This window comes from Apodemus sylvaticus, chromosome 14 (genome assembly GCF_947179515.1).
Source record: "Apodemus sylvaticus chromosome 14, mApoSyl1.1, whole genome shotgun sequence".
Classification (NCBI taxonomy): domain Eukaryota; kingdom Metazoa; phylum Chordata; class Mammalia; order Rodentia; family Muridae; genus Apodemus; species Apodemus sylvaticus.
The window spans coordinates 42,640,052-42,667,525 of NC_067485.1; the positions used below are offsets into that span (position 1 = coordinate 42,640,052).

The 27,474-nt window shown below is 46.3% G+C and overlaps 1 protein-coding gene across 6 annotated transcripts in view; it reads left to right on the forward strand.

Moving 5' to 3' along the window:
- Positions 1-967: 967 nt before the first annotated feature.
- Carmil1 (capping protein regulator and myosin 1 linker 1) overlaps positions 968-27,474 on the forward strand; it is a 267,034-nt gene continuing 240,527 nt past the window's right edge. For all 6 annotated transcript variants that reach the window (XM_052156906.1, XM_052156907.1, XM_052156909.1 and 3 more), the window contains exons 1-2: positions 968-1,096; positions 5,199-5,296. In XM_052156906.1, the coding sequence (XP_052012866.1) occupies positions 1,057-1,096; positions 5,199-5,296 (138 nt within the window). In that variant the 5' untranslated portion in view covers positions 968-1,056. The remainder of the gene's footprint in view (positions 1,097-5,198; positions 5,297-27,474) is intronic.

The following is a 27,474-nucleotide window of genomic DNA, read 5'->3' on the forward strand; positions in this document are numbered from 1 at the left end:
CAAGCTTAAGGAGTCAGGATCGCTCGCCATCAGAAGGCATTTTCCAAAGAGGCCCTGTTTTTTCATCTTACGGTTGTCTATTGATTGCATGTAGCTCTTAATCAACATAGATGGGGAATTAATAATGAGGGTGCGAGGACACAGCGCTCAGCGGGGCCTGAAATCCAGAAGTGCACGATAGGATCTCAGGAATCACTAGCTTCCGTGCAGGGGGCTCTGCAGCTCTGGGCCTCAGGGTACATTGGCCTGACGGGATTTGGGGGATAAACCCCCGGCGCAGCCCGGGCCTTCCACGCTGGCAGCCAGTAGATGGCTCTCGGGCTCTCTCAACTGCTCGGTCTGTTCCTCTCCAGACGCAAGCGTCTGCCGCACCGGAGCGAGGCTGCGAGGAGGGGCGCCGAGCCCTGCGCCGCCGCAGCAGTCAAGGCAGCAGCCACCGCAGCGGAGCACCGCATCGGTCCCCGGGCTGTGCCCCGCGCCGGGCACCGTGCGCCCAGGCCCGGAGGCCGGCCGGGGACCCGTGCGGAGGCCGCTCTCGCGAGGCGGGGAGGAGACGCAGGGGGACCAGGAGGAGGAGCAGGAGAGGGTGAAGGAGAGGAGGAGGAGCGGGAGAAGGGGAAGGAGGAGAGCCGAGCCGGCCCGCCCCTGCCCAGCCCAGCCCGCAGGAGGCCGAGACCAGCCGGGCGGCCCAACCCTCGCCTTCCGCTTCACCTACGCCCAAGGTGCGGCGCAGAGGCCGGGCTGCGCGGCGCCCGTCCGTGGAGAAGCCGGTGCTGCAGCCGCCTTGCGTTCGGCCCCTGGAGCTGCGAGCCGAGAAGGCGGCATGTAGCGGCGGCCACAGAGCCAGCTCGGATTTGCAACTCTTAGGATTTTTTTTTTTTTTTTGGTCCTGCGGGCGCGCGGCAACCTTGGATCAACGCCCCGCTGCTCCGGCCGGCCCACTATTTCCTTGCAAGCTGCGGCTTCCTCGCGGAAACATTAAAGGGTCTGGGGAAGGGCGCGGGGCCGAGAGTCAGAGTGTGGGACCCAGGATCTCCCCGCGCCCAGTGGGCAACCATGACCGACGAGAGCTCCGATGTTCCCCGGGAGTTAATGGGTAAGCCTGGCGCGGTGGCCGACTGGCCATCTTCCTCTGCGCACACCTCCTTTCCGCCTCCCTTCCCACCTCTGTCCTCCCGCAGTCTCCGCGCTCTCCTGCGCAAGTGGCGTGGGGCAGGGTCGCTGGGGGGCTCCTAGAAGTTTGCTGGCCAGATGGCCGCAGAAGCTAGGTGCAGAGAGAGAAGGAGTGGGGAGGAATCTCGAGCCCTGGCGGGCTCCACGCAGATCTCCCTGCTCTGCCCCACCAGGTGAGTCAGGTGGGCGGAAGATGGAGCTGGAGGGGCGTCTCTTCCAGTGGCCAATCCTGCGGTCCCAAACTCTGGAAAGTCCGGGAAAGCCTAGCAAGAGGATGCCTGGTGACCGCATTATAGGTCCCCTCAGGCACCCTCCAGGAAATTCCCGTTTGGCGCTGCCCCTCTCACTGACCGCTTCAGGGATGGAGGCGCCCGTCCAGCGTCAGGACCCAGTCTGACAAGGCGTGGCTTTGAGGGTTGAGCTGGAAGCTAGAGGGTTACCCTGCTGATGCCTTCTCAGTCCAGGAAATAGGGGGTTAATGATAAAAGCCTCATTTTAATAATGATTAACCTACCGACCACCTTCAGTCTCTTTGGGAACGTGTGTGTGTGTGTGGGGGGGGGGGGGTACCCTGTGCCGGGCGACTGGTTTGCTTGAGGCTGTAGTTGGGGGAGGGGGTTGTCTTCTTTTAGAGCTGAGGGCTGAGAGAGCATTGCTTGGAATTTAAGTCTCAGAGCTTAGCTTTATCTGGGAAGGTTAAATGGCAGAAGACAAATAGACTAGGAGTGCTGGGAACCAGCGCTCATGCTCCTGTGGAGTGCCTTTTGACTTGCACTAAGGTGAACATGACTTTATGGGCATGCTTTGAGCTCCAGTGACTGGAATCCCCCTCCCCCCAGGCACCATGCTGGGCACACACTTGATGATCCCGGGGTGCCCTGGGTGAGGGAAAGTTCTCACCGACTCACCATAGCCTGGAATTTGCCCCTCTGTTGCCTGGCACAGCATTGATACTTGAGAGGGCTTGGTATGTCCCCTCACAAAGCTGCTCACTCTGCAGGTAAAACTTGGCGGGAAGAAGCAGTTGCTGGATTTGTGTGGAGCTTTACTTTTGTTGAATTGAAAACGCACCGCCGCCGCCGCTGCCACCACAATTAAAAAAAAACAAAAACAAAGGAGTGAGGTATTCGCGACCTCCCCCCACCCCCACCCCATTTTGTTCCAGGCCTTCTCCTTAGTCCAAAGAATCTTTCTGAGACATCAGCGAGTGCCCCATCCGGTTCTGGGTGTTTCCAACACCCTGTCTGAACACGAAACTAACACTGGAGGATCCAAAGATGCCTCCAAGGGTAGTGGATTTTTAGAAAATCATATAGCATTCATTGTCTTGGGACCTGAAGTTCAGGTGATCTGGACTCCAGATAAAGTGTAAAAAGTGAAATAAAAAGACTGCTGTTTATGAGCGGTTCTCAGTACTTCAGTATGTTTAAAAGGTGAATTTGACCCCTCTTTTGAAAGGAACCTTTGTGTTGTATTGTATAATGGTGATTTTGGAAGGACAGTGGCTGGCAGGACCACTCTGGCTAAGCATTTGGTGTGTCTCTTCACTGTCCTTCTGCAATTTGTCTAATAGCATTTTTCTAGGCCTTTATGTTGTCTAGTTAGGCATTGGTGGGGATTCACCTGCTGTGGCTTCTAGTTCTCGGAGCTCACAAGCATTCTACTGATTAGTTAAAGAATGCAGACTGCAAAGGCCTCATTGCCTTTTCCTGAACTTCTCCTTTAAGGCCTGTAAACTGTGTATCTTTCTGATAAAGGTTTTTGTTTTTGTTTTAAAGACAGGGATTCTTATAGCCCAGGATAGGCTGCCAACTCACTAGATGAGGCTGGCCTTAAACTGTTCTCACTCTTGCTCTTGCCTCAGTCTCTTGAATGCTGGTTTACATGTGTGGGCCATCCTTGGCTTTTATGGGACAGTTTTAAATACAGAAAACAGAAGGTGTGTGTGTGGGGGGGGGGCGAGGGGTACAGTAGCCCAGGCTTTTAATCCTAGCACTAGAGAGGCAGAAGCTAGAGATCTCTGTGAGCTCAAGGCTAACTTGGTCTACATAATGACTTCCAGGCTATCCAAGACTACACAGAGAGACCTATGTCTCAAAAACAACAAGCAGATAGACAAACAAAGAAAAAGAAAAAAGGAAAAAGAGGCTAAGAACAAGAATACTTGTCACATGCCTCTTATCACCACCCAGAAGAATACTTGTCACATGCCTCTTATCACCACCCAGAAGCTACTTTTATCTTTTGGATATAGCAAGTGAATTTCAGAGATCTGTTTCCCACAAGTCTATTAGTGGGGGAGTCCGTGCTGCTTTAGGTTCTGATGAGATGGTAGCTGGACAGAGAACACCCAGTCCCCAGCCTCCCTGCGTGTACCTGTCCCCAGCCTCCCTGCGTGTACCTGTCCCCAGCCTCCCTGCGTGTACCTGTCCCCAGTCTGCTGCTTGCTGTTGCTCGAGCTGCACTTTCTTCCCAGCCTTTCCCTCTCTCACCTTTTCTACAAGCATAGTATACTTTAGTCTTTATATACTGAGCTATCTACATTATACAGAGTAAAAATTCTACACCTCAGCAGGCTGTATTGGAGACCCCACTGTGGAAATCAGAAGTCTGTTTTCTGAAGACCTCTTCAGCTCAAAGTTCTCCTGTCCCAAATCCCCACGTCCTGTACTGTCTGTGAGTGGGTGTGTTGTGTGAAGATTCATTTAGTGGTATCTCTAGTGGCTTTTGCTAGATGGTAAACCACTATAGAGAACAGGGAGATAGGAGGACCGTTCATATTTACTGAATCCCCGAATAAGCCAAGATAGTTATAATACAGAGTACAGAGCTATGAAAACCGAGAATAGGGGAGCTGAGATCTGAAGGATAAGTTGGATATTATCAGGAGACTAGGACAAAGCCATCCCAGAAAAAGGAATACATAGAAACTCCTGGACTTATATAAATCCAGGGAGACACAGACCCTTGTGTGTGTACTGAGAAAAGGAGCTGGGGAATGTGAGATTTACACACTGCAAGCTCTTGCTCAAATGACAATCCTTTCAACCTGGAGAGGTGAACTCAAGCTGCCTGTTCACAAAGACTACCGTGGTGAAGGGGGCCAGGGGCAGGCTTAGGGAGCGAGGCCAAGGGTCTTGATGCTCCGGATCTGTACAGCAATTAGATTTTGGGAAACTTAACACCTCATCCTCTCAGAGGGTTGGGGAAAAGCAAGGCCCAGCTTTCATAGTGGCCACTGAAGATGAGATGAAGTTGATTCCGGACATGTTTAGGTTGGGCAGCTCATTAGAGCCACAAGAAAGACGACTCTTTTCTTCCAAACTTTGAAATCTTTCCTCTCTAATTCCTCTTTCTCCATGACCTTGGCACCATGTGCTATTGTGTTTTGATGATTGGGGAGAGCGCTTTTCTGACCAAACCATTTGGGGTAGTCTCAGTGTCCGATTGGTTACTTGACAGGACATTTTTATCTCCCAGAAGCCTCCAGGTTCATCCCAATGTCAAATAAAGGTTGAGATTTCTCAAAAATAGATAAATAAACAAGTACATAAATAAACAGGAAAATGATATTTGAGACAGCGTCTTGTTTTATCACACAGGCTTGTGTTGGATTACTAGACTGAAGTGGTTTGTCTGCCTCTTCCCATCAAGGATTTGGGACTGTAGGCAGGGGCCATTGAGCCCAATGGGGGCTGGAGTCTGCAGGGTTGTTATCAGTGCCTTCAGCATCATATGCAAGTGCCTGACCACTGAGCTACACCCCAGCCCACTGCTATCAAAGCTGTAATACCGAGAACTGGAGAGATGGCTCTGCAGTCCAGAGCACTTGGATTTGGTTCCCAGACTCTTGTCTCAAAGCAACAACCTTCTAATGGCTGACAATTATCAGACTTGTCAATCAAGCAAAATAGAAAGGACTGATATCAAAACCAGCTACAGGTTGTCCTCCAAATGCCTACGCTACCCTAATGTCCCCTTTTCTTGCTAAAGCAGACTATAATGAAACCCTTTCTTTCCTTTAGAAAGCATCAAAGATGTTATTGGCAGAAAGATCAAAATCTCCGTGAAGAAGAAAGTGAAGATAGAAGTGAAGGGCGACAGAGTGGAGAACAAAGTTCTGGTGAGTGGCCCGGTCACCCTTTCAGAGACGTGCGTGCGTTCGTTCGTTCGTTCGTTCGTTCATTCATGAGCCGAAGCGTCTTCTCCCTTCTTCCCTCTCCACCAGTTTTTCATGCAGCCTTTCTCCTGGTGTTCCATCTTTTTCTTCGAATGTCTGAGGACAGATTTCCAAGATTCACTGAATTCTTTCCTTGTTGGAAGTTGTAACGTTCATCAGGGCCATGCGTGTGACTTTGTTTCTACAGTCTCTTGGAGGATGTAAGACAGCCTTCTCTCACTGGGTTAACAAAACGTTCTCAGGTGTTACAGATATTAAGCCACCCGGAGGCTAATGACTTGAGTGTGTGAACAGTGCACCTGTTGCCTTCCCTGGAGAGGAAGAGATGATTCCCTCCATCCATTCCTTTCTGTGGTAGGAATCGAACCCATCTACCATTGAGCTACAGAAAGCCTGGTATTTCTGACTCTGGGTTTGACCCATGTTGGACAAATCCAACTGAGTTATACCCCTAGTTTCCATATGAAGTTTTGTTTTAGAGGAATCACTTGTTTCCAAGTGTGGTGTCTTCCGTGCTGGACTTGGTGCTTCACCTCTGCCGTTTGTCAGAGGGAGTTACTAGGCGATGAAGATTTAGACTCTCTTAGCACAGGGGCCACCAGCAGCTGACTAGTACCAAGAGGTGCAAAGCGATTTGTGGTATTTCATCACTTTTTCTTTGGCTGAGAGTATAATAGGTCTAACTTTAAGTGCCAGCGCGAAGCTGGGTGTTCTGACTCACATCTATAATCCCAGCATTTGGGAAGCTGAGACAGGAGGATTGTCTTGAGTTTGTAGCCATCCTGGGTCACATAGTGAGTTCTAGCCCAGCCTAGACCACCATGTGAGACATCATCTCAAAAAAGATAAAGAAAAAAGGATCTGGAGAGATGGCTAGGTAGTTGAGAGTGCATGTTGTTCTTGCAGAAAACCTGGGTGCCCATGTGGCAGCTCAGAACCACCTGTAACTGCACATCCAGGGGCTCGAATGCCTTCTTCTGGCTTCTGCAGACACCAGACATGTATGTGGTGTGCATAAACACATGCGCAGAAAACACTCATATGCATAAAATAAATCTCTAAAAAAGGTAAAGGAAAAATACCTCCCACCTCCCAGTGAAGGTTTTTTCTTTTTCTTTTTCTCTTTGTGAGAACCTCACCACTGTACCCTGGCTGGCTCCATCCTTGCAGAAATCCCATGCTTCAAGCCTTTGTGAACTTGGACTGTAGGCATGCGCTGTCACACCGAGATGGGAAGAACATTTTCCACTATCATTTTGCCACGACAAACTGCAAACAGGCAAAAGTAGAGCATTTTATGAAATCCTGTGAGTTTGTCATTTAGCTCTAATAATTTTAGTGTTTTGACTCTATTGCTAATTTATCTATCCCCTTCAAAAGTTTTTTTTTCTTCATGTATTTTAGAACAAATCTGGAGCAGAATGACATTGAAAGAAAATATTTCCAATATTCCATTTCTTCAGTGGAACTGGCTGCAAAAGCGTAGTGGTTTTCTGATAATACCTGTTTTAGGAATCTTAGGAAGTGATTGACTCAGGATATGTGGTTGTCTCCAGTGGATACGAGGATGGTGCTGCTGACTGATGGCTGCTAGTTCTCTGTTACACTAGTCACGTGGCTGTAGCATCCAGATGGGGAAACTCAGGTGACCTTTGCCCTGCTCTGAAATGTGCTCCTGTAGACACATGGTTTGGGTTATTAATAGTGAAAATGATTGATGAGGCTGTCCCATTTTACTTAGCTTTAAATAGTAATATTCCTTTAAATTGTGTTTTTCTTAAGAGTGTTCAACCACTTTTGCGTTACCTTTTAGGAATAGTGCAAAGAGAAGCTATGTTGCTATTATGTGGTTCTTTTGTATGTTGAAGTAACTTTATTTTTTGGTTCCCTCCATCCATTCCTTCCTGTGGTAGGAATCAAACCCATCTACCATTGAGCTACAGAAAGCCTGGTATCTTTGACTCTGGACTTGACCCATGTTGGACAAATGCTTTATCACTGAGTTATACTCCTAGTTTCCATATGAAGTTTTGTTTCTGTAGAATAGACCATAAACATTAACTCTTATTTGCTCCAATGACCTGAAGAATGGTGTTTGGTATCATGATACCAGTTAGTGATGGTGAGTCCTTCATTTGAAAGGTTTTTGACTCTCCTGGAGTTCATGAGACTTGTAATCAACTTACGGAAGGATTTGGATTTAATTATTTACCTCCCCAAATGTGAGATCTTCGTGATTTCCAGAAACTTGGCCTGGACTCTCTGCTGTTATTTACTTAAGCTCTGGGTTTCTTTGACTGGCTTTTAACTTTGAGCAAGATAATCCAGGAAATAACTTTTCACATTTTGGTTTTTGGAGTTTTCAACATAGAGAAATTGAGCTAATTACCATCGCCTGAAACAGGTTATTAATGAGTTTAATTCTTCATGTGTAGTTCTTTGAGCATGTGTGGTGCATGCACGTGTGTGTGTGTGTGGGGGGGGGGTGCCCCATGAGAAAGGTGACATTGGGTGTCTTCTTCTGTCGTTCTCTACCTTGTTACCTGAACCTGAAGCTCTCTATTTCTGCTAGGCTGGTTGACCAGCTAGCTCCCAGGATTCCTCTGTCTCTGCCTTACATCAGTGGGGTTACAGCTATGCCTGGCTTTTTATATGAATGTTGGGGATTTGAACTTAGGCCCTCATGTTTGCAAAGCAAGTACTACCCACTAAGCCATCTCCCCAGCCTCATATGCTTATTTTTCTTCTCCCCTTTGTCTTCTGTTTTTCCTTTTCTTTCCTTTCCTTCCCTTCCCTTTTCCTTTTCCTTTCCTTTTCCTTTTCCTTTTCCTTTTCCCCTTCCCTTCTCTTCCCTTCCCTTCTCTTCCCTTCCCTTTCCTTCTCTCCCCTCCTCTCCCCTCCCCTCCCCTTCCCTTCCCTACCTTCCCTTCCCTTTTCTTCTCTCCCCTCCTCTCCCCTCCCCTCCCCTTCCCTTCCCTTCCTTCCCCTCCCCTCCTCTCCCCTCCCCCCTCCCCTCCCCCCTCTCCCCTCCTCTCCCCTCCCCTCCCATCCCCTCCCTTCCCCTCCCTTCCCCTCCCTTCTTTTCCCTCCCCTTCCCTTCCCTTCCTTCAGGGTCTCCATAGTTCAGGCTGTTCTTTTAGAAATCCTCCTGCCTCAGCCTTCTGAGCTGTGAGATTATAGGTGTGAGCTCTCACAGCTGACTGAAAGTGTCCTGCTTCTCCTTTATCTTTGGGTAGGTGTTTGTCTTCATCTTTCTTTCCATGAGCAGAGTGGCTCCTGTCTTGGAGGACTGCGCTCCGTGTGCTCTTTGAGCATTCCCTCCCATTCCTGTCACGACCCTGTAAGGTAGGGGCACTTTTTGTGTGTCTGATTTTCAGATGTGACTATTGAGATTTGGAGAGAGTGAAGTGATTTGCTTTGGGTCATCTGGTGAGTTCGTGATAGAGCAGGGATCTGAACCCAGGCCTTCTGTACACAGAGGCTTTCCATGCTTGGGCTTGAGATAACAGGAAAATAGCTTTGTTTGTTTGGCGGCAGCTAACTTCACTGGCAGGAGAAATTGGGAATTTAGAAGAACCATGATGTCTGACTTTGCTTGGTTGACCCAGCTGAGTACATGGGCTGACAAGTCGAGTGTAGTCAGTCTCTCTACAGGCTCTCAGCTGTCAGTCTGATATAGGAGGAAGTACCTATACTAACTCTACAAACAGTAACCAGACGTGGCTTTGACATGGGCTCTGCGGGAATGAATGGGGATAGAGAGCGCACAGAAGGGGTAGGGAGGAACCTACCCCTCAAAAAGAGGTGAATCCTATGGTGGTGGTCAACTAGAGTGGAGAGCCGTCTGGACAGAAGGGAACCGTTCTGGAGTGTCTGGAAGCCATAGTGAGCACAGAGAAACCTCTGTCTGGTGGTAAATTCCTTGCAGCTCTCTCTCTTATCTGGAAAATCAGGACTGGTCAGACAGGTCTCCTTTCACCCTGTTTTTTCCCCCCCACCACTTGCTCTCCAGGAGCCTCACTTGGTTTCTCCAGTGGTAAAGGCTTAGCAGCTTTAGAACAATGTCAGGCAATTGCTTTCTTGAATGAAGCCCGCACTGTAACTGTTAGTGATTCATAGGCTTCGCTTTGGGGATTAAGCACATGTATTTAAAAACTGGCAGGCACACTGTGAAACCTAATACTTTATATTGTGCTCCACTAACCAAGGGGCCCTGCATTCTCTTTTGTTACTGACAAAAACATGTTAATCTTAAATCCTGGTACCTGACGCTTCCTCTGAGGGGCAGAGATTTGTTTGTAAGGCCAAGAGAGTTTATTCAGAGTTGGTGGCACCTTATTAATGGTGCCGCTAAAAAGCAACAGACTGTGGTGTCTTGGGAGAAAGCAGTTCTGTGCTCTTATATATTTGGCAATCAATTTGTTAACAGTAAATCGGTCTCAACTTTGGACTTTCAGGGACATTAATGTACTTCTTTCTGAAAAAAATATTTTAAAATTATTTTTATTTTTGCTGTCTTTTAATATGCATGAGTATTTTTCCTGCATGTGTGTGTGTGTGTACCACATGCATAACTGGTACCTGAAGAGATTAGAAAAGGACATTAGATCCCCAAGAACTGGGGTTAGAGACTATATTATAAACAGCCATGTGGGTGCTGGGAACTGAACTTGTGTCCTTTAGAAGAATAGCCAGTGCTTTTCAATACTGACCCATCTCTTCAGCCCCAGAGGGATTAGTATACCTGTGTCCTTTTTAAAGAATAAAGTAGACCAGGGCTTCAGACTTGGTCAGAGAACCCAAACTGGGGCGCTGGGGTGGGATAGGCCAGGGCTTTGGAAGTGTAAAGGCTGCAGTAGTTGAGCTTTCGTTCTGAGTGTTCCTCTAGAGGACAGTCCTTCAGCACAAGTGTCCTGGTGGGAACTAGGTCTCTGTGGCCGTGATGGAGAGCCAGTCCTTTTCTTGCAGAGATGTCTCTTTGGTCTTTAGGAATTGTTTTTAGCAGGTGACCCTGTCTGTCTTAGACTCTTGTTCAATCATTTGCTAACTGAACTAAAATTTTCACTTCTAGAGAATTCTAGATCTATATACTTAGAACAACTGTACAGTGGTCTCTTTACCTTCTGTGACCAGCTGGCAAGATGCTATAATATCACAACTGAGATTTGGATATTGACTGACTGTATGAACTACAAGTATCCTTCCACAGGTATACCTCCTGGTAACCAAGGCTGTCTTCAAACTTGCTGTATAGTGGAGGAGCTGGATTTGAACCAGTGATTCTCCTGCTTCTCAGTGCTAAGGCCTTTAATCTTTCTATGGTATCGTCATTTCAAGAATGTTATGTTGTTGGGCATCATAGCTCAGGTCTGTAATCCCTTCGACTCATGAAGGACTGTGGCCTAGAGTTTAAGCCCATTCTCAGAACAGAACGAGACCGAAAAAAACTGTACAGGAATAATCGCGCACCACGAGCCATCTGAGGCGGGCTTTTCTTGAGGCAGCTTACATCATGGCTCTGTGTCAGCCTTACCCTTTTTTTCAGGCGACTGTTCCTTGGGAATGTGCGTTTATATGTTCATAGTGAATGGACTCTTGGGTTATTTCCAGTGTTGGGCTATTTGGAATGAAAAGGACGTAGCTGCCCATCGACAGTTTTTGTGTAAACAGTTTGTGTGTATTTCTTGTGGTAAAAGCCTAGGATCCTAGTTTCTGGTTTGCATGTCTCTTAGAACCTGGCCATCTTTCCCAGGGCAGCCTTGCCATTTTGTCATCCTACTTGCTACATGTGACCCATCCAGTTTCTCCAGCTTGTTGGCAGCCGTCAGTGTGCTCTGGATAGAATGCTCTGGATCTTTTTTTCCCTCTAATGAACGATGATTGAAATGAAAACAAACAAATGAACCAAAATCAAGTAAATAAATAAACCCTCCAGACTACTCTGAGGAGGGAGCAGGGCCCCTCTGAGGTCTTCCTGCCACACCTGCTTGAGGCTCTCCAGGGAAGCCATGAGCGTGACAAGCCTGGCGGCTTCGAGCAGGAGGAAGGTCCAGTACAGGGCTCCACTTGGCTGTTTTCTGTTTGATTTGGGGCTAGAAGTTCTTCTTGAAGCCGTTGTTCTTCCATCCATGTTGTGAGAGGAGGTGGATTAGGAGCGAGACTCCCTTTCCCACCTCCTTCCCTCTCTTTCTTTGTTCTCACCCCCCCCTTTTTTTTTTTGACCTAGAGTCTCATCTAGTGCAGGCTAATCTTGAACTTGCTGTGTGAATGGCCCTCAGCTTCGTCTCAGTGCTGAGGAGATTCATGCACATGTATGGACTGACTGCCTGTCTTAAACTCTTAAAAATCCTTCTTTCATTTTAAAAAGTTAACCTGGAGTTCTTGAACGCATTGTACTTGGCCTGCCAGTTATGAATCTTCTTAGCATCTTTTTCTTCTGTCTTTCCCTTCCTTTCCCCTTCCCTCCTTCCTCTCATGCTCTGCGCAGCCCACGGCTTAGGAACCCTTGAGTCAGCACCTGACTGCTAGGATTATTCTTGTGAAACATAATACCCTGCCTCTTTGAATGGCTTTATTAGGTTACTTAGATTAAGTCTAAGTTGTTTGTTTGTTTATTTAAATTAAATTCCTTTAGGGTGTGTGACCAGGTCTCACTATGTAGCCTAGCTTCCTTTCAGTTTTGATGATCCTTTGGCCTCTTTAAAATCTTGAATCCTATGATTTTTTTTTTGTTGTTGTTGTTTTTGTTTTTTCTTTTTTCTTTCTTAGTCTGAATCTCACGATGTAGCCCTGACTGGCCTAGAACTTGCTATGTGGAGGGTAGCCTCCACCTCACAGATCTGATTCCCTTTCATTTTTGGGTGGTAGGATTTAAGGGGGTACAGCACTGTGGCTGGGCTTGAGGGTGTTCTTTTGGATGACCTGTTTCCCTGAAATATTTACATCACAATGTTGTCATTGACTCAAATCACAAACTCCTACCTGTTTAACTTTTTTCCTCAAAAATGGAATATCTGATACACTTTGCAAGCATCTGCTGGCTTAACGTGCTCTGTATTGTTAAGTCTGTGACACAATCCAGTGTGGAAGGTGCTGATCTCCTACACCTGGCCGTGTGGTTTTTGTGGCTGACTGGCCTAATATTTTCCCATCCCTGCCCTCTAGCCCTCCTGTTCCTCAGCTCCTAACCTGGGCTACACTCAGTCTTCCATGAGTGTTCTCTCTGTGCTGTTCAGTGGTGTCAGGTTGCCAGCGGTTACTACACATTAAAACAACAACAACAATAACAACAACAATAATAACAACAACAACAAATCACATAATTTTCCACAGGACTCATAAAACAGTGGTGTTTTAAGAGTATGTTTTGCAAGTCTGTAGGCAGCTTCTGAAGAGTGAACCTGCACTGTACTGCTGTCTCTCTGCCTCCTGCCAGTATCCTTGAAGTATCCTTGGAGTATCTGCTCCTGCATCACACTTCAAGGCCTTGTTTGGTTGATCTGGAGAGAGTCCCGCTGCCTGGATGGTGTTTGGGATAGCCATCTTTTGATCTCTGGACCTTCTTTGGGTAAGCAGGATGGAGGTAGGGGTAGGTGCTGAACACCTCAATGATTTGACTATGGGTATTGACATTTTAGTCCTGCTGTCAAATATCTGCTTGATACTTGACTGGAATTTGCATCTAATGTCTCTAGACTGCAATGGCTCTGGAAGAGAGCCGTTGGGAGTGGCATGGCCTTGGGTTTAGTTAGATCCTCTGCAAGGCTGTGGGGCAGTTGTCCTGTAATTTGAACAGCCCCTTTTGTGTACCACAGGGAGTCTCAGCTTTTCAGGGTCGCTTACAATTCAGCACACAGGTGATTTTCAAAGTGCCTGGGTGAAGTTACACAGCTCTAGAAAGCCGAGCTTTAGAAAACAGCAGTCACATTGAACTGATCCTCAGGGGTGGGTGTCGGAGGCATGTCCTTGCTGCCAAGGATCCTGGCACAAGTTCTGGGAAATTCAAAATAAAAGAAGCTGTGTCTGAGTGCTTCAGAATTTTCCTGAACCCAAAATTGTGGTCAGTACCCACCTGGCGGCTGCCTCTCCTCTCCTCTCCTCTCCTCTCCTCTCCTCTCTGGGTAGGGGAGGGGGCTGTTATACTTTCCTAGGATGCAGCTCTGCCCATGGGTGAACTGGTACCTGAGCTGCATTCACATTCTACCCGAGTCTGCAAGTGGCCCAGTTTCTGCTGTAGTTAGCACCGCCTGCAAGAGTCAAATGACCTTGGGCTAGGAAGCTGCTGGACCCGTACAGCTTGGTGTAACTTTTCATTGTTACACAGATACTGTTTTTCCAGCTTCTGGGATTCGGCCTCCCTGGGAACTGGCATAACGTAGCTGGGAGGAGGGCAACCTCGGAGTGAGGAGCTTCGGGTATGAAAGGGGCTTTGTACTGCGCTAGGGCCAGGAAAGCTCACCAAAATATGGAGTGAATGGGAGAACTCCCATTTCTAGGTAGTTGCACGGGAAACAAGAAGACACTATGAGAGTGTACCTTCAGTTTCTATTCCTTGGAAACACTGTTTACATCTGTTGTTTAAGTACATTGGAAACTGAAACAATGTTTTGTTTTCTTTCTTTCTTTCTTTCTTTCAAGAGAGAGAGAGAGAGAGAGAGAGAGAGAGGCTTTTCAAGGCTGGTTTGGATTTCAATGTAATCCAGATTGGGCACAATCTTCCCGTCCCAGCCTTTGAAGTGCAGGGATTCCAGGTCGGGACCAAGACTGGGATTTTATTTAATTTATTGAGACAGGCTAATGTGGTCCAGGCTAACCTGGAGCTCACTGGGTAGCTGAAGATGACTTTGAACTGCTCTGTCTCCCCAATGCTGGGGTTAGAGTGGTTACAGTCATGTGCTACTCCCTTGCATTTACATGGTACTGGAGAGAAAACCCAGGGTTTTGTACAATGTACCTGTTAGCATCCTATCAACTGAGCTATGTTGCTATGTTTCTAGCCTTTAGCTTTTTTAAAATTAATTTCTTGGAGACAATTTAATTTCTTGTGTGCCCCAGGTTTAACTCAAAGGCCCTCTTTCTAAAACGCTTTTGTCTGTTAGTAGAACTTGAGAATTTACATGGGCTTTAACGCCTATGACCCAACAAATATGGACTCTGGATTGTAGCCGCAAAATGGAGTTCAGTGTCGGCTATAGACCCTGTCTCAGAATCCAGGTGGGGTGGGCACGCGGCCTTTAATCTCAGTGCTCTGGAGGTAGAGGCAGGAGGGTCTCTGAGCTGGAGGCTAGTCTACATAACAGCTTAAAGTCAGACAACAAAGCAAACTACAAACAAATAAAAAAAACAACAGAAAACAAACAAAGCAAAACCCAAACAAGCTGGGAAGAGAGCTCAGTCTGAGAAATGCGGCGCTTGGAAACATGAGGGTGGAGTTGGGTCCCTAGAGCCCAGCTAGGTAAAGGAAAAAAGCATGCTTTACAATCCCAGCACTGGGCAGGAGGCTGGGATTCCTTGGAGCTTACTGTCCAGCTAGCATAGCCTGTCTTGGGAGTTCCAAGATAAGAGATTTTTGTCTCAAAAACTAGGTGGATGGCACACATGCATGTGCCCGAACACACACACACACACACACACACACACACACACTCAATCAGTTCTTCCTCCAGGATGTCAGTTTAAAAGAAAATAAAATTAGTAAGTTTATGGATTTGTGTAGAAGGGACATGATTTAGAAAATTTCTTTTTATTAATATAGTTAAAATGGCCATCTTGCCAAATGCAATGTACAGATTCAATGCAATCCCCATCAAAATCCCAACTCAGTTCTTCACAGAGTTAGAAAAAGCAATTCTCAAATTTATCTGGAATAACAAAAAACCCACTGTACTGGCTAGTTTTGTGTGTCAACTTGACACAGGCTGGAGTTATCACAGAGAAAGGAGCTTCAGTTGAGGAAGTGCCTCCATGAGATCCAGCTGTGGGGCATTTTCTCAATTAGTGATCAAGAGGGGAGGGCCCTTTGTGGGTGGTGCCACTTTTGGGCTGGTGCTCTTGGGTTCTATAAGAGAGCAGGCTGAGCAAGCCAGGGGAAGCAAGCCAGTAAGAAACATCCTTCCATGGCCTCTGCATCAGCTCCTGCTTCCTGACCTGCTTGAGTTCCAGTCCTGACTTTCTTTAGTGATGAACTGCAATGTGGAAGTGTAAGCTCAATAAACCCTTTCCTCCCCAACTTGCTTCTTGGTCATGATGTTTGTGCAGGAATAGAAACCCTGACTAAGACAAATTGGTACCAGCGTAGTGGGGTATTCCTGTGACAACCTGACCATGTTTTGGGGAGGATTGTGGAAGGACTTTGGAACTTTGAGCTAGAAAAGCTGTGGAAAGTTCTGTAGGAGCTTGGAAGACAATGTTACGAACAGTGCAGAAGATGGAGGCCTGGCTTGTGAAATTTCAGAGGGAAGATTAAAGACTCTTAAAGTAGCCATGTTTTGATTGTGACGATTCTGTGGTTTTGGTTAGCTGGGGCTAAAAAATCAGCTGTAAGTAACAAGATACCAGAACCGCTAAAGCAAACCTTTGTGTTACTGGGACTATTGATGCTGGTTAGCTGGAGCTAAGAAATTAGCGGTGATTAAGAAGAGACCAGCATCACTGAGATGAAATCTTCTTGGAAGTGTTTTCTGAGAGCACAGAGAGTGTGTTCCAGAGATAGCCACAGTTGTGTTTTGTGCTGTAGCTGGACTTGGTACTGTGTAAGAGTCACCCAGATGGTACTGGTTTTGAAGGCATGAAGGGGTCATGAAGAACAGCTGAGGCTCTTGGCACAGTGAGAGGCCACGGAAGGCCATTGGTGAAGGTGCATCCTCAGTTGCAATTGATGGCCCAGGACTTGAAGGGGTCCTGCATAGGACATGCTCAGAGGTTTGTCACCCTGATGAGAGCCTATGAGAGGCTATTGGTGAAGCCTAATTACAGTGGAAGATAGCAGCGTTTTGGAGATGCCAGTACCATGTGATAACTACCAAGAACAGCAGCAGCAGTGGAGTACAGGCAGCTGAAGCCTAGAAGACAAGCTGTGTGCTACAAAGGGCAGAGCTGAAGAAGTGACCCAAGCCCTTGGAGGAGTCCAGAAGATCGTGAGTTGGATCCCAGACATTGAACCATTGGAGTTTGAGTTTTGCTTTTGGTTGTGACTGTGCCCTGATATGTTTCCCTCTTGAAGGAAGAAAGTATTTTAGTGGAGCCCGCAGTTGAGAGACTTTGAATTTTTAAAAGACTTTGAATTTTAAAGCTATTGGACATTTTAAGGTGATTGAACTTTTAATATGTAAAGACTGTGGGACTTTTAAAGTAATTTAGATCTTGGGGATGAATAAGAAAGTAAGGGTTGAGGCTTAATAGTGATGTGTTTGTGTGTCAAGTTGACAAGGGGTCAATTGTACTGGCTAGTTTTGTGTGTCAACTTGACACAGGTTGGAGTTATCACAGAGAAAGGAGCTTCAGTTGGGGAAATGCCTCCATGAGATCCAGCTGTGGGGCATTTTCTCAATTAGTGATCAAGTGGTGAGGGCCCCTTGTGGGTGGTTCCACCTTTGGGCTGGTGCTCTTGGGTTCTATAAGAGAGCAGGCTGAGCAAGCCAGAGGAAGCAAGCCAGTAAGAAACATCCCTCCATGGCCTCTGCATCAGCTCCTGCTTCCTGACCTGCTTGAGTTCCAGTCCTGACTTTCTTTAGGGATGAACTGCAGTGTGGAAGTGTAAGCTCAATAAACCCTTTCCTCCCCAACTTGCTTCTTGGTCATGATGTTTGTGCAGGAATAGAAACCCTGACTAAGACACCCAGGATAGCTAAAACTATTCTGCACAGTAAAAGAACTTCTGGGGGAATTAGTATCCCAGACCTCAAGCAATACTATAGAGCAATAGTGTTAAAAACTGCATGGTATTGGCACAGGGACAGGCAAGTGGACCAATGGAATAAAATTGAAGACCCAGAAATGAATCCACACACCTATGGTCACTTGATCTTCGACAAAGGAACGGAAAACATCCAGTGGAAAAAAGATAGCCTTTTCAACAATTGGTGCTGGTTCAACTGGAGGTCAGCATGCAGGAGAATGCGAATTGATCCATTCTTATCTCCTTGTACTAAGCTCAACTCCAAGTGGATCAAGGACCTCCACATAAAACCAGTCACACTGAAACTAATAGAAAAGAAACTGGGGAAAACCCTTAAGGACATAGGCACAGGGGAAAAGTTCCTGAACAGAACACCAATAGCTTATGCTCTAAGATCAAGAATTGACAAATGGGATCTCATAAAATTACAAAGTTTCTGTAAGGCAAAGGACACTGTCAAAAGGACAAAATGGCAACCAACAAATTGGGAAAAGATCTTTACCAATCCTACATCCAATAGAGGGCTAATATCCAATATATACAAAGAACTCAAGAAGTTAGACCCCAGGGAACCAAATAACCCAATTTAAAAAATGGGGTACAGATCTAAACAAAGAATTTTCACCTGAAGAAATTTGGATGGCGGAGAAGCACCTTAAGGAAATGCTCAACATCATTAGCCATTAGGGATATGCAAATTAAAACAACCCTGAGATTTCACTTCACACCAGTCAAAAATGGCTAAGGTTAAAAACTCAGGAGACAGCAGGTGTTGGCGAGGATGTGGAGAAAGAGGAACACTCTTTCACTGCTGGTGGGATTGTAAGATGGTACAGCCACTATGGAAATCAGTCTGGCGGTTCCTAAGAAAACTGGACATGACACTTCCGGAGGTCCCTGCTATACCTCTCCTGGGCATATACCCAGAGGATTCCCCAGCATGCAATAAGGACACATGCTTCACTATGTTCATAGCAGTCTTATTTATAATAGCCAGAAGCTGGAAAGAACCCAGATATCCCTCAATGGAAGAATGTATACAGAAAATGTGGTATATATACACAATGGAGTACTATTCAACAATGAAAAACAATGAATTCATGAATTTTTTAGGCAAATGGATGGAATTGGAAAATATCATCCAGAGTGAGGTGACCCAATCACAAAAGAATACACATGGAATGCAATCATTGATAAGTGGATATTAATTAGCCCTGAAGCTCTGAATACTGAAGATACAATTAGCATATCAAATGATTCTCAGGAAGAAGGAAGAAGAGGGCCCTAATCCTGGAAAGGCTTGATCCAGCATTGTAGTGGAGTACCAGGACAGAGAAAAGGGAGGGGGAAAGATAGGAGAATGGATGGAGAGAGGAGGACTTATGGGACATATGGGGAGGGGGGAACTGGGAAAGGGGAAAGCTTTTGGATTGTAAACAAAGAATATAGAAAATAAAAAAAAAACATATATATATATATATATATATATATATAAAGAAAATTTCTTTTCCATGAAAGTAATTCAGGCCTCGTTCGTCTTGTTCCCGCTGTCAAGCACTCTACTATCAAAGAAAACTTTGGCCTCTGTTTACATTTTTAAAACTTAACTTTGGAGATGGAAGTCTTATTCTATAGCCTGAGATACAATAGAATTTTCTATGTACCCTCTACTAGTCTTGAAATTGCCATCCTCCTGCCTCAGCCTCCCCGGTGGTAGAATTGTAGATGTGTATCACAACACCTTGGTAATCTATGATATTAAAAAAAAAGGGAATCTCAGTACTATTTTGTGGTCTCCCAAATTTTACTTTGACCTTTAGCTTTATGGCTTTATTCTTTTCTGAATGAGTTTGAATTTCTGTGTGGTCTTGTATTGATCTCTGTAGGGCTGTATTGTAATGTCACCAATTTTCCTGTAGGTAGATATTCCAGTTGTCTTCAATATCTGGCCTTATAAGTACACACAGCTTCATTTATCTTGGAGAAATTTCTGGAAGAGAATTGCTGTGGGAGCAGACATTTAAAGGATGACTTCCTACCTGATTATTATGCAGAGATTCTCAATACAGAAGAATTCTGCCTCACCATTTTTTTTTTTTTAAGATACCACAATTGATCTCTTTTGCTCCTTGGATCCTAGCTCCTGGGGGCAAACTTTATTAGATTTAGTAATTTTCCTCCATCAATTATTAGGGATGGAGGATGCTGGGGGGTGGCGCATCTTCCTGCCCACAGATGTGCCTACAGTCGCGGCTCTTGGGTCTCACTGTCTTGCGTGCTGCAGCTTGCTCAGAGCTGCAGAGGAGCTGCAGGGGAGCAAGGCTGCAGTGTGTGACACAGACCTTTGCCCTCATCATGCGGCTTTCTTGCCTCAGGTCTGCGAGTGCTCCAATAAATGAGGGAGAGTGGATTGTACACGATAAGGTACTTGGTGCCTTCATCAGGTGAAGTTTACTTAGTGAGTGCTGTGAGCTCATGAAGGCGGGGTTAGATCAAAGTCTTCAGTGGAACAGTGTGTAAAGCGGAAAGGCAACGCTGCCTTCTCCACATGGCTCACTGGCATGGCGACAGTCTCTGAGATCCTGCGTACCTGTCCCACACCAGATTCACTTATCTTCCCCATCTTCCGAACTTCCTCCCTGTCACCTTGCCTTTTGGGGAGATAGGCCTTATGATCACAAACTGTTGCTTTTCCCCACTGAGACTGTCATGGTCCAGTCTGGCTACCCTTTAGGATCACTGCTGTCTGTGGCAATGTGTGGCAATGGCTTTCCTTCCAAGACTGGTCGGTAGGGGTGGGGATGCTCTCCAGAGGTAGAGCTATCCAGAGGTCATGAATCACCCAGTGAGGGGCTGGCTGGTGGTGTGGCTCAGTGGTAGGGTGCTGCCTATCATGTGAGAGGCCTTGTTTTCCACCCTATTACCCAAAATACAAGCACACAGAATTTATTCTATCCCCAGGGTATATTCGTCAGTCCTCTAAAGGAGTAGAACTGATATAATGTATATACATTAAAAGGGGGATTATCTAACCTATACGATGTGGTCTGGCCAGCAACCAATGCCGTCTTACACAAGAGAAGCCACAAATCTGTTGCCAGAGAACACTTTGTTTTCCTGAATTCATCTGCCTTGAGTCAGTTATGTAGTTCCTCTTATGGAAGATTTTATCTTGCATCAGAACTGTGGACTGGAGAGAGCCCGGTTTGTTTGACTATGTCTTGGACAGTTGAGCCTGGTACTCTTTTCTTTCTGATCCCAGCAAAGGCTGCCTGGATTCCTGGAATCCACTCTGCAGGTCTAGGAGGAATGCGGTAGGTGTGGAATGCGGTAGGTGTGAGAGAGCAGGCACTCTCAGTGAGGATGGCGGTCCTCATTGCCCACAGAGACTCACGGCGTCTTGTGACTGGACTGCCACCGCCAGCTCTCAAACCCTTTTCCTTATCAGAACTTTTACTTCCTCCAGGGCCAGTGTTTATGAATTAATTGAACTTCTGCGAGTGATCTCCCTTTCAACAGCTTGTCTCTCTCAACATAAAAAAGCTTGGTGTTAAAATAGTCCGTGACCCTCTATTTTACCGTGTCCATGGTATGACTGTGTCCAGAGCTGTTAGAATTGTGCTGCTCAGTGTTTCTCTTCCTGATTTTCATTTAGCTTTTTTGGGGGAGTACTGGGTATTGATCCTTAACCTCACTTTATACCATGTGCGGACCTTCAAATGCGTAACTGTATTTTATTTTGAGAGAAGATCTCAGTGTGTAGCCTGTGCTCACGTTGCTCGAACTCACTATGTAGCCCAGGCTGGCCTGAAACTTGAGGTCCTCTTGCCTCAGCCTCTGCATCCTGAGATGACAGGCGTGTACACGTCTAAGCGCCATCCCGTGTTCTAGGCTTGCCTGTAGGGAACTGGATAAGTTTTCCTTGCTTACCATGACTGGTTAGCAATCTGTCTAAGGGCAAGAGGTGAGGCTGCCAATACCTACCATGCGTGGTTTCCTCAGCCCTGAACTGTGGAGTGTTTTTGCCTCGGAGACTGAATAAAAGAGGCCGCCTGTTCTGTCTGATGCATACAGGTTGCCTGCAGGGCCCGGCAGTAGTGCTGGGTGCGCACAGAGGCTCCACGTTGCTCCTTCTTGGCCCAGCTGTGCTCTTGGGAAGTCACTCCAGTCATCCTAGGTGGCTCTACGATGCTACAGCTGTGATTAGCCTTTAGACAACAGGCTGTTACTTCTGTGTCTGCAGTTTACCCCTTCTTTCCTCCAGCGGCTTCCTTCCTCTGTGTTTTTGGATCAGTTGGTTTAGGATGAAATTCCCAAACTACCATTTGCTCCCACTTAACCTGGGCAAGTGATTCTCTCAGTGAGTGGTCCCCAGCCTTCCTCATGCTGAGACCCTTTAATACAATTCTCATGTGGTGCTGGAGCCCCCAATCATAAAATTATTTTTGTTGCTACTTCATAACTGTAATTTTGCTAGTATTAACGAGTTGTAATGCAAATATCTGCATTTTCTGATGTTCTTAGGCAACCCCTGGGAAAGGGGTCACGACCCACAGGTTGAGAGCCATTTGTTTTAAACTCTCTTAGACTTACTTTCCATCTGTAGAATGAGTGTAACCACAGAACCCACTTTGCCATTCTTTTTGAAAATTAAAAGACACACTACATATAACATACTGCATGTCTAGCACATAGTAGACCACCAGACATTTTAGGTACTTTTGTTCCAAATGTGGCAGAATGCTTCCGTAGTGAGAATCAGTGGCTCTTCACTGCCGCAGAGGACTCAGGTGTATTTTGTATAAGAGTTCAGAAGGCCACGCTCATCCTCAATCCCTCCTGGGCGTCTGTAAGGTTTTTCTGCCACTCAGTCTACACAGGGCTTTTTAAACCAGGATCAACTGACTCTGGAAATGGTCTGGGTGATCATTTACCCTGCTCCTCTCAAAAGGGAAATGTTTTATTTTTATTTCTTCAGTGGGTGTGGTATGTGTGCACAGGTGTGTATGCATGTGTGCGGTTGCGGAGGCGGAGATTGGGTGTTCTGCTCTATCATGGTCTCCCTCACTCCCTTCATGTAGGGTCTCCTCACTGAGCTCAGCGGTGCAGGGCTGGCAGCCTGCCGTGCGTGCGTGGCAATCCTCCTGTTTCTGCCCTTGCCCCCACCAGGGGGGTTACAGGTGTGTGTGACCGTGCCTAGCTCTTTACGGATGTAGGTGATTTGAATTCAGGTCTGAATGCTTGGAAGCAAGCACTTTTACCTGCTGAGCCCTCTCTCCCCAGGCCCAAGTGTATTGTTTTTGGAAAATCTTTGTTACTGTTTTGAGGCAGCTTCTCACACAGCTCATGCTGGCCTCAAATTCGATTGGTACCTGAGGATGACCTTTAACTCTGGGCTCAATCTCCTAAGTGCTGGGAGTATGATGCGCATAATTCTATGTTTTTGTTGTTGTTGTTTTGTTTTTGTCTTACCTCCCGAATGCTGGGATTGCAGGTGTGTAACACCAAGCCTAGCTGAGAAATCTTTTTATTTTTATTTTTGAACAAAGGACTCAAGTACCTGTTGAGAAGTATGTTTCTGAAGACAGCATTGTGCACCTCTTCTATCATTTCTATCTCCTTTTCACTCTGCAAAGAAGGTATTAGGGAACAGGAACAAACTTTCTTTCCCTTTCAAGTTACTTGGTAACATTGTTAACTATTCAGGCTCCAGCAGCGGTCTGCACCGAAAGGTCTGCTTCTCTGGTGTCAGGAGCCTGGTGCCTCCTTCCCAGCCCTTCCTCCCTCTCCGATTTCAGTTAAGACTATTTTACAGATTAAGATTAAGATTGGGTTTTGTTTGCTTTTCCAGACTTGGCTTACTTTAGCCTTGCCTGGGTTGGGACTAGATATGTAGATTAGTCTGGCCTTGAACTCTGAGATGATTCTGCCTGCCTCCCAAGTGCTGGGATTGAAGGTGTGCACACTATACCTGGTTTAAAATTGTTTTTAGGTGGGGGCAGTGACACAGTTTAGCAGGTAGAGTTGTCTGCTGCTAACCTTGATGACATTTTTTCTATGGCTAGGACAAAAGTTGTTTCCTGACGTCTACACACATACTATGGCTCCTATGAACAACATACACACACACATACACACACACACAAGTGATAACAGTGCAATTAACAGTGTAAAGGACTGTCTCTTAGGGGAGGAGCCATGCTTTAGGGTTTTTCGCTCTTCTAGTTTTGTGCTGTAGCTGTGCTAGGAGAGTTCCTGACGCGTTGATTTTTAACCTGCAGGCATTCTGGACTCCTCACTGTTGGGTTGTTTCTGTGTTTCTTTTCCATTTCTTGCAGCATGCTCCCCAAACCTCATCATGGTTTTTTGAGACAATAACTTATTATGTAGCCCTAACTGGCCTTAAACTAGTTGCATAGTCTTGAAAGCCTATGATCTGAAACTCATGATCCTCCTGCCTCAGCCTTCCAACTGCTTAGGGGATTGGTGTATGCCACAATGCCTGGCTGGCAGTCTGCTTTAACAAGCAGTTATTCAGGTAATTCAGATTACTACTAATGTTTGTAACACTTTGTTATGGAGGCCAGATCCTATAAGATCCTGTAAGAGACTGGCAATCACAGTCTATAGAGTACAGAGCTTTGTTTTAGGAAAACGAACTGACTAGGTTGGTCTGTGATGTCTATCATCCTTCCGTGTGTGTGTGTGTGTGTGTGTGTGTGTGTATGTATGTGTGTGTGTATGTATGTGTGTGCTGGACTTGTGTTCCTGCACATGTGTTGCTTTGGATAGCCCTCCTTGTGATTTGGGGTGGGGCAGGGTGTAGGGGAGTCTCCTTATCGAACAGCCCACCCATGAAGGTTCAATCCCCAGCACCCTTTGGTGGGAGAACAGAAACCTTTGGAAGTGACTTCCATGTCTGTGCCCTGCTGGATGCTGTGGGGCCAGGGCTGGACCTAGGGCTCCTCTGTCCATCATTTTCTCTGCCTGGATCATTTGCTTCATGAATTTCTGAAGCTCATTCTTTTTTTTAAAGGATAAAAATCTATCTGGTCTTATCTGATCCTGCTCTTCAGAAGCACACACCGAGGTTGCCTCCGGTCTTATCTGGAAGTCTCCACAGCTACTTTCAGAATTGACTGTTTTCTTGTTTAGAAATAGACTCTTACAAGGTAGTCCATGGTGCACTTGAACTCGTTGGTGGAAAGTAACAGTAATCCTCCAGCTTCAGACTCCTGTGTGCTGGGACTACAGATGTGAGCCACCATACTTGGCTAGAAACCTTTAACAGTGTTCTGGACACGAACCTCCTCATTCTGGCTGTTCTGGTTGGGCTGGGAGGGGACCCTTGACTCTAGAGCAAGTGTGTGGGGCAGCAGCAGCCAGGGCCACTCACTCTCTGACATGTATATTGCATCAGAATCTTTCCCATCTTCTTGTTTGGTGTTTGCAACAAAACTGGGAAGAGAACCGAAGATACCGGACATCAAAGCTCTTGCAAATACAGACCCGTGAGGTGTGTAGGAGGCTGGAATCAGATGATATCAGATGATATCACTTCACTGCTGCTTTGAAAATTGTAATGCTCAACTAACTGGAGGTTTAGTCAAAGACCTTCAATGAATGTATCCATCAACAGTGATTCCAGTTTCCTCCAGGCCCAACTGAATAAAGATGCTGACCTGGCTCCCAGCCTTCTACCTCCTCCTCTGGTTACGTCTGTGGTACCCTTATGTGAGAGCACTGTGGTCTGATGCAACCCCAGGATGTCATTGTTCCTTCTTACCGGGAGAGACTGGAATCCACAAGGGATTCACTGAGCTCCTTGATATACTCAGCAATCCCAGCACTTCGGAGGTGGAGGCAGGAGGATCAGAGACTCAGAATCATCTTCAGCTACATAGTGAGTTCCAAACCCTTCCAATTCTGGGCTATATGGAACCCTTTCTACAACAAACAAGCAAAGAAAGAAGCAAATAAGATAGAGAGAAGGGCCAGTGGTCTTTGCAGCCCAGGCCATGGCTTCCTTAGAGCAAGGACTATCATATTGACTTTTTACCTGCGAGCACTGTCAAGGGGCTGGGGTTAGATGTGACTCAGGGGCACTGAAGTCGTGTAGCATAGGTGAGGCCTAGGATGGAGATGGAAGCCATTCATTTTAACATGTTAATTGTTTGCCAAAGGATATCACCTAGGGAGTGTTTCAGGAAGCCCGGGGCCCTCTTTTACTTCTGTGGATGAGAACAAAGAGCCCTGCTGACTGTATCTGTTCTTGAGGTCTAGTACTTTGGCATTCTGTATGTGTGAGGCTGTGTGTGCTGACGAAGGCCTTCACCCCTGATTCTCCCCTTGAATTCTTTCTGTTCCTGCCAAAATGCATCAATAGGAACTATATCTTGTGGGAAATGTGAAAGCACATGTCTTAGAAACAGAACAATAGCAACTACATGAACAAACCAGCATTCGATATACAGGGAGTACAGAATGATTTCAGCCCGTGGATCATCATATAAAATTCTAGTAAGCAGAAAGGGATATCTTTTTAATTGAAATGGTACTTCCCATCTCCTGGTCTGTCATTTCTTCTTTCTTTTTCCTTTTAAAGCCAGAGAGGTCACAAGCCCAGAAGCCTTTATGTGCAGCACAGTTTGGGTTCTCCCACATAAGTCTGTCTTGTAGCCCAGGCTGGTTTTGAACTGCCTGTGTTGCCCCAGATGACCTGGAGCTGCCGATCCACAACTGCTTCAATGACCCCTGTGTAGCAGCAGGCCCCGCCCCACCGCAGTTGATTGTATTTCTTTATCTAGTGTTTTGGTCCTAAAGACAGTCTTTTCATGACATGCAAATCTTGTTTGCCCAGTAAATGACTGAGACCTGGACTATGAAGATCAAACCCAAACTGGTTTGGCCGGGCCTGGGCCTTCGAGAGTCTCTGCTCAGCAGTCACATCTGATCAAGCACAACTTTAATTAGCTCTATAAAGCAAGATGCAGGATTGATAACAGACAAGAAGGGAGGACTGTCAGCTGCACACAGCTGCCCATGGGAAGCACTGAACCAGACTGCTTCAGTCATTACAGTCAGAAGGCCATTAGGGGCCATGGATTGGATTGTCTGAGCTCTGATTTCTGGCTTGTTCAGTTCCTAACCCTGGAGGTTTCCCGATGCTAAAGGAGTGAGCACATCCTCTCCTGGCCCTCCACGTGGGTGGCACAGTGTTCCTGCTGTGGCCTTAGGACAGTGAGTCACAGCACAGTAGGTAAGGTGCTCCTCCTGTTTCCTCTTCTGCTCTGTCATTTGAGAGAGCAATTTATTTCCTGCTTGGGAAGGCTTGACCTCATCTTTTGCACGCACGCGCGTACACACACACACACACACACACACACACACACACACACACACACGAGAGACAGGGATATCAGATGGACTTTCACCACAGCTCCAGCTCAACAGGATAGTCTTCCTCTTTTGTGAGAGACATTGTCTTTGCCAGGATTTCTAATGCTGGGTTAAAATACCAACACCAAAAACAACTTGGGGAGGAAAGGGTTTGTTTCAGCTTCCAGTTCTCCATCACAGCTCATCACTTTAGGAGTCAGGGCAGGAACCTGGAGGCAGGAACTGAAGCAGAAGGCAGCCGTGGAAGAGTGCTGCTTATTGGCTTGCTCAGTTTGCTTTTTTCTACACTCCAGGACCGTGTGCCCAGGGACCCTTCCACATCAACTGTCAATCAAGAAAATACCTCTCAGTCTTGTCTATACAGGCTAATCTTCACTCTTTTCCTTCCTTCCTTCCCCCATATTTCCCCTTGTATTACATTTCAACGTGCAGTTTCCCTTTTCTCCTTTCCTCACAGTGCCGCCCCCCCCCCCCCCCCAGGACTCCAATTCACTCCTTTATTTCTCTTCAGAAAAGGGCAGGCCTCCCAGGGATATCAACGAAACCTGTCAAGTCGCAATAATACAGACAAATCTTATAGAGGCATTTTCTCAAATTAAGTTCCTTCTCAGATGATCCCCTGCTTGTATCAAGCTGTCAAAACAAAAACAAAAAAACCAAAAAACAAAAAAAGAAAGTGAAACAAAAAACTTAGCCAGTACAGATATTTGTGCCAATTGAATGAATTACCTTTTTCTTATGTTTTCAGTGCTGACCCTTCATTTCTTTTTTGTTTGAATGTATGCTTGTAGACATGAAGATTATTGTGTATCCCAGGCTAGACAGG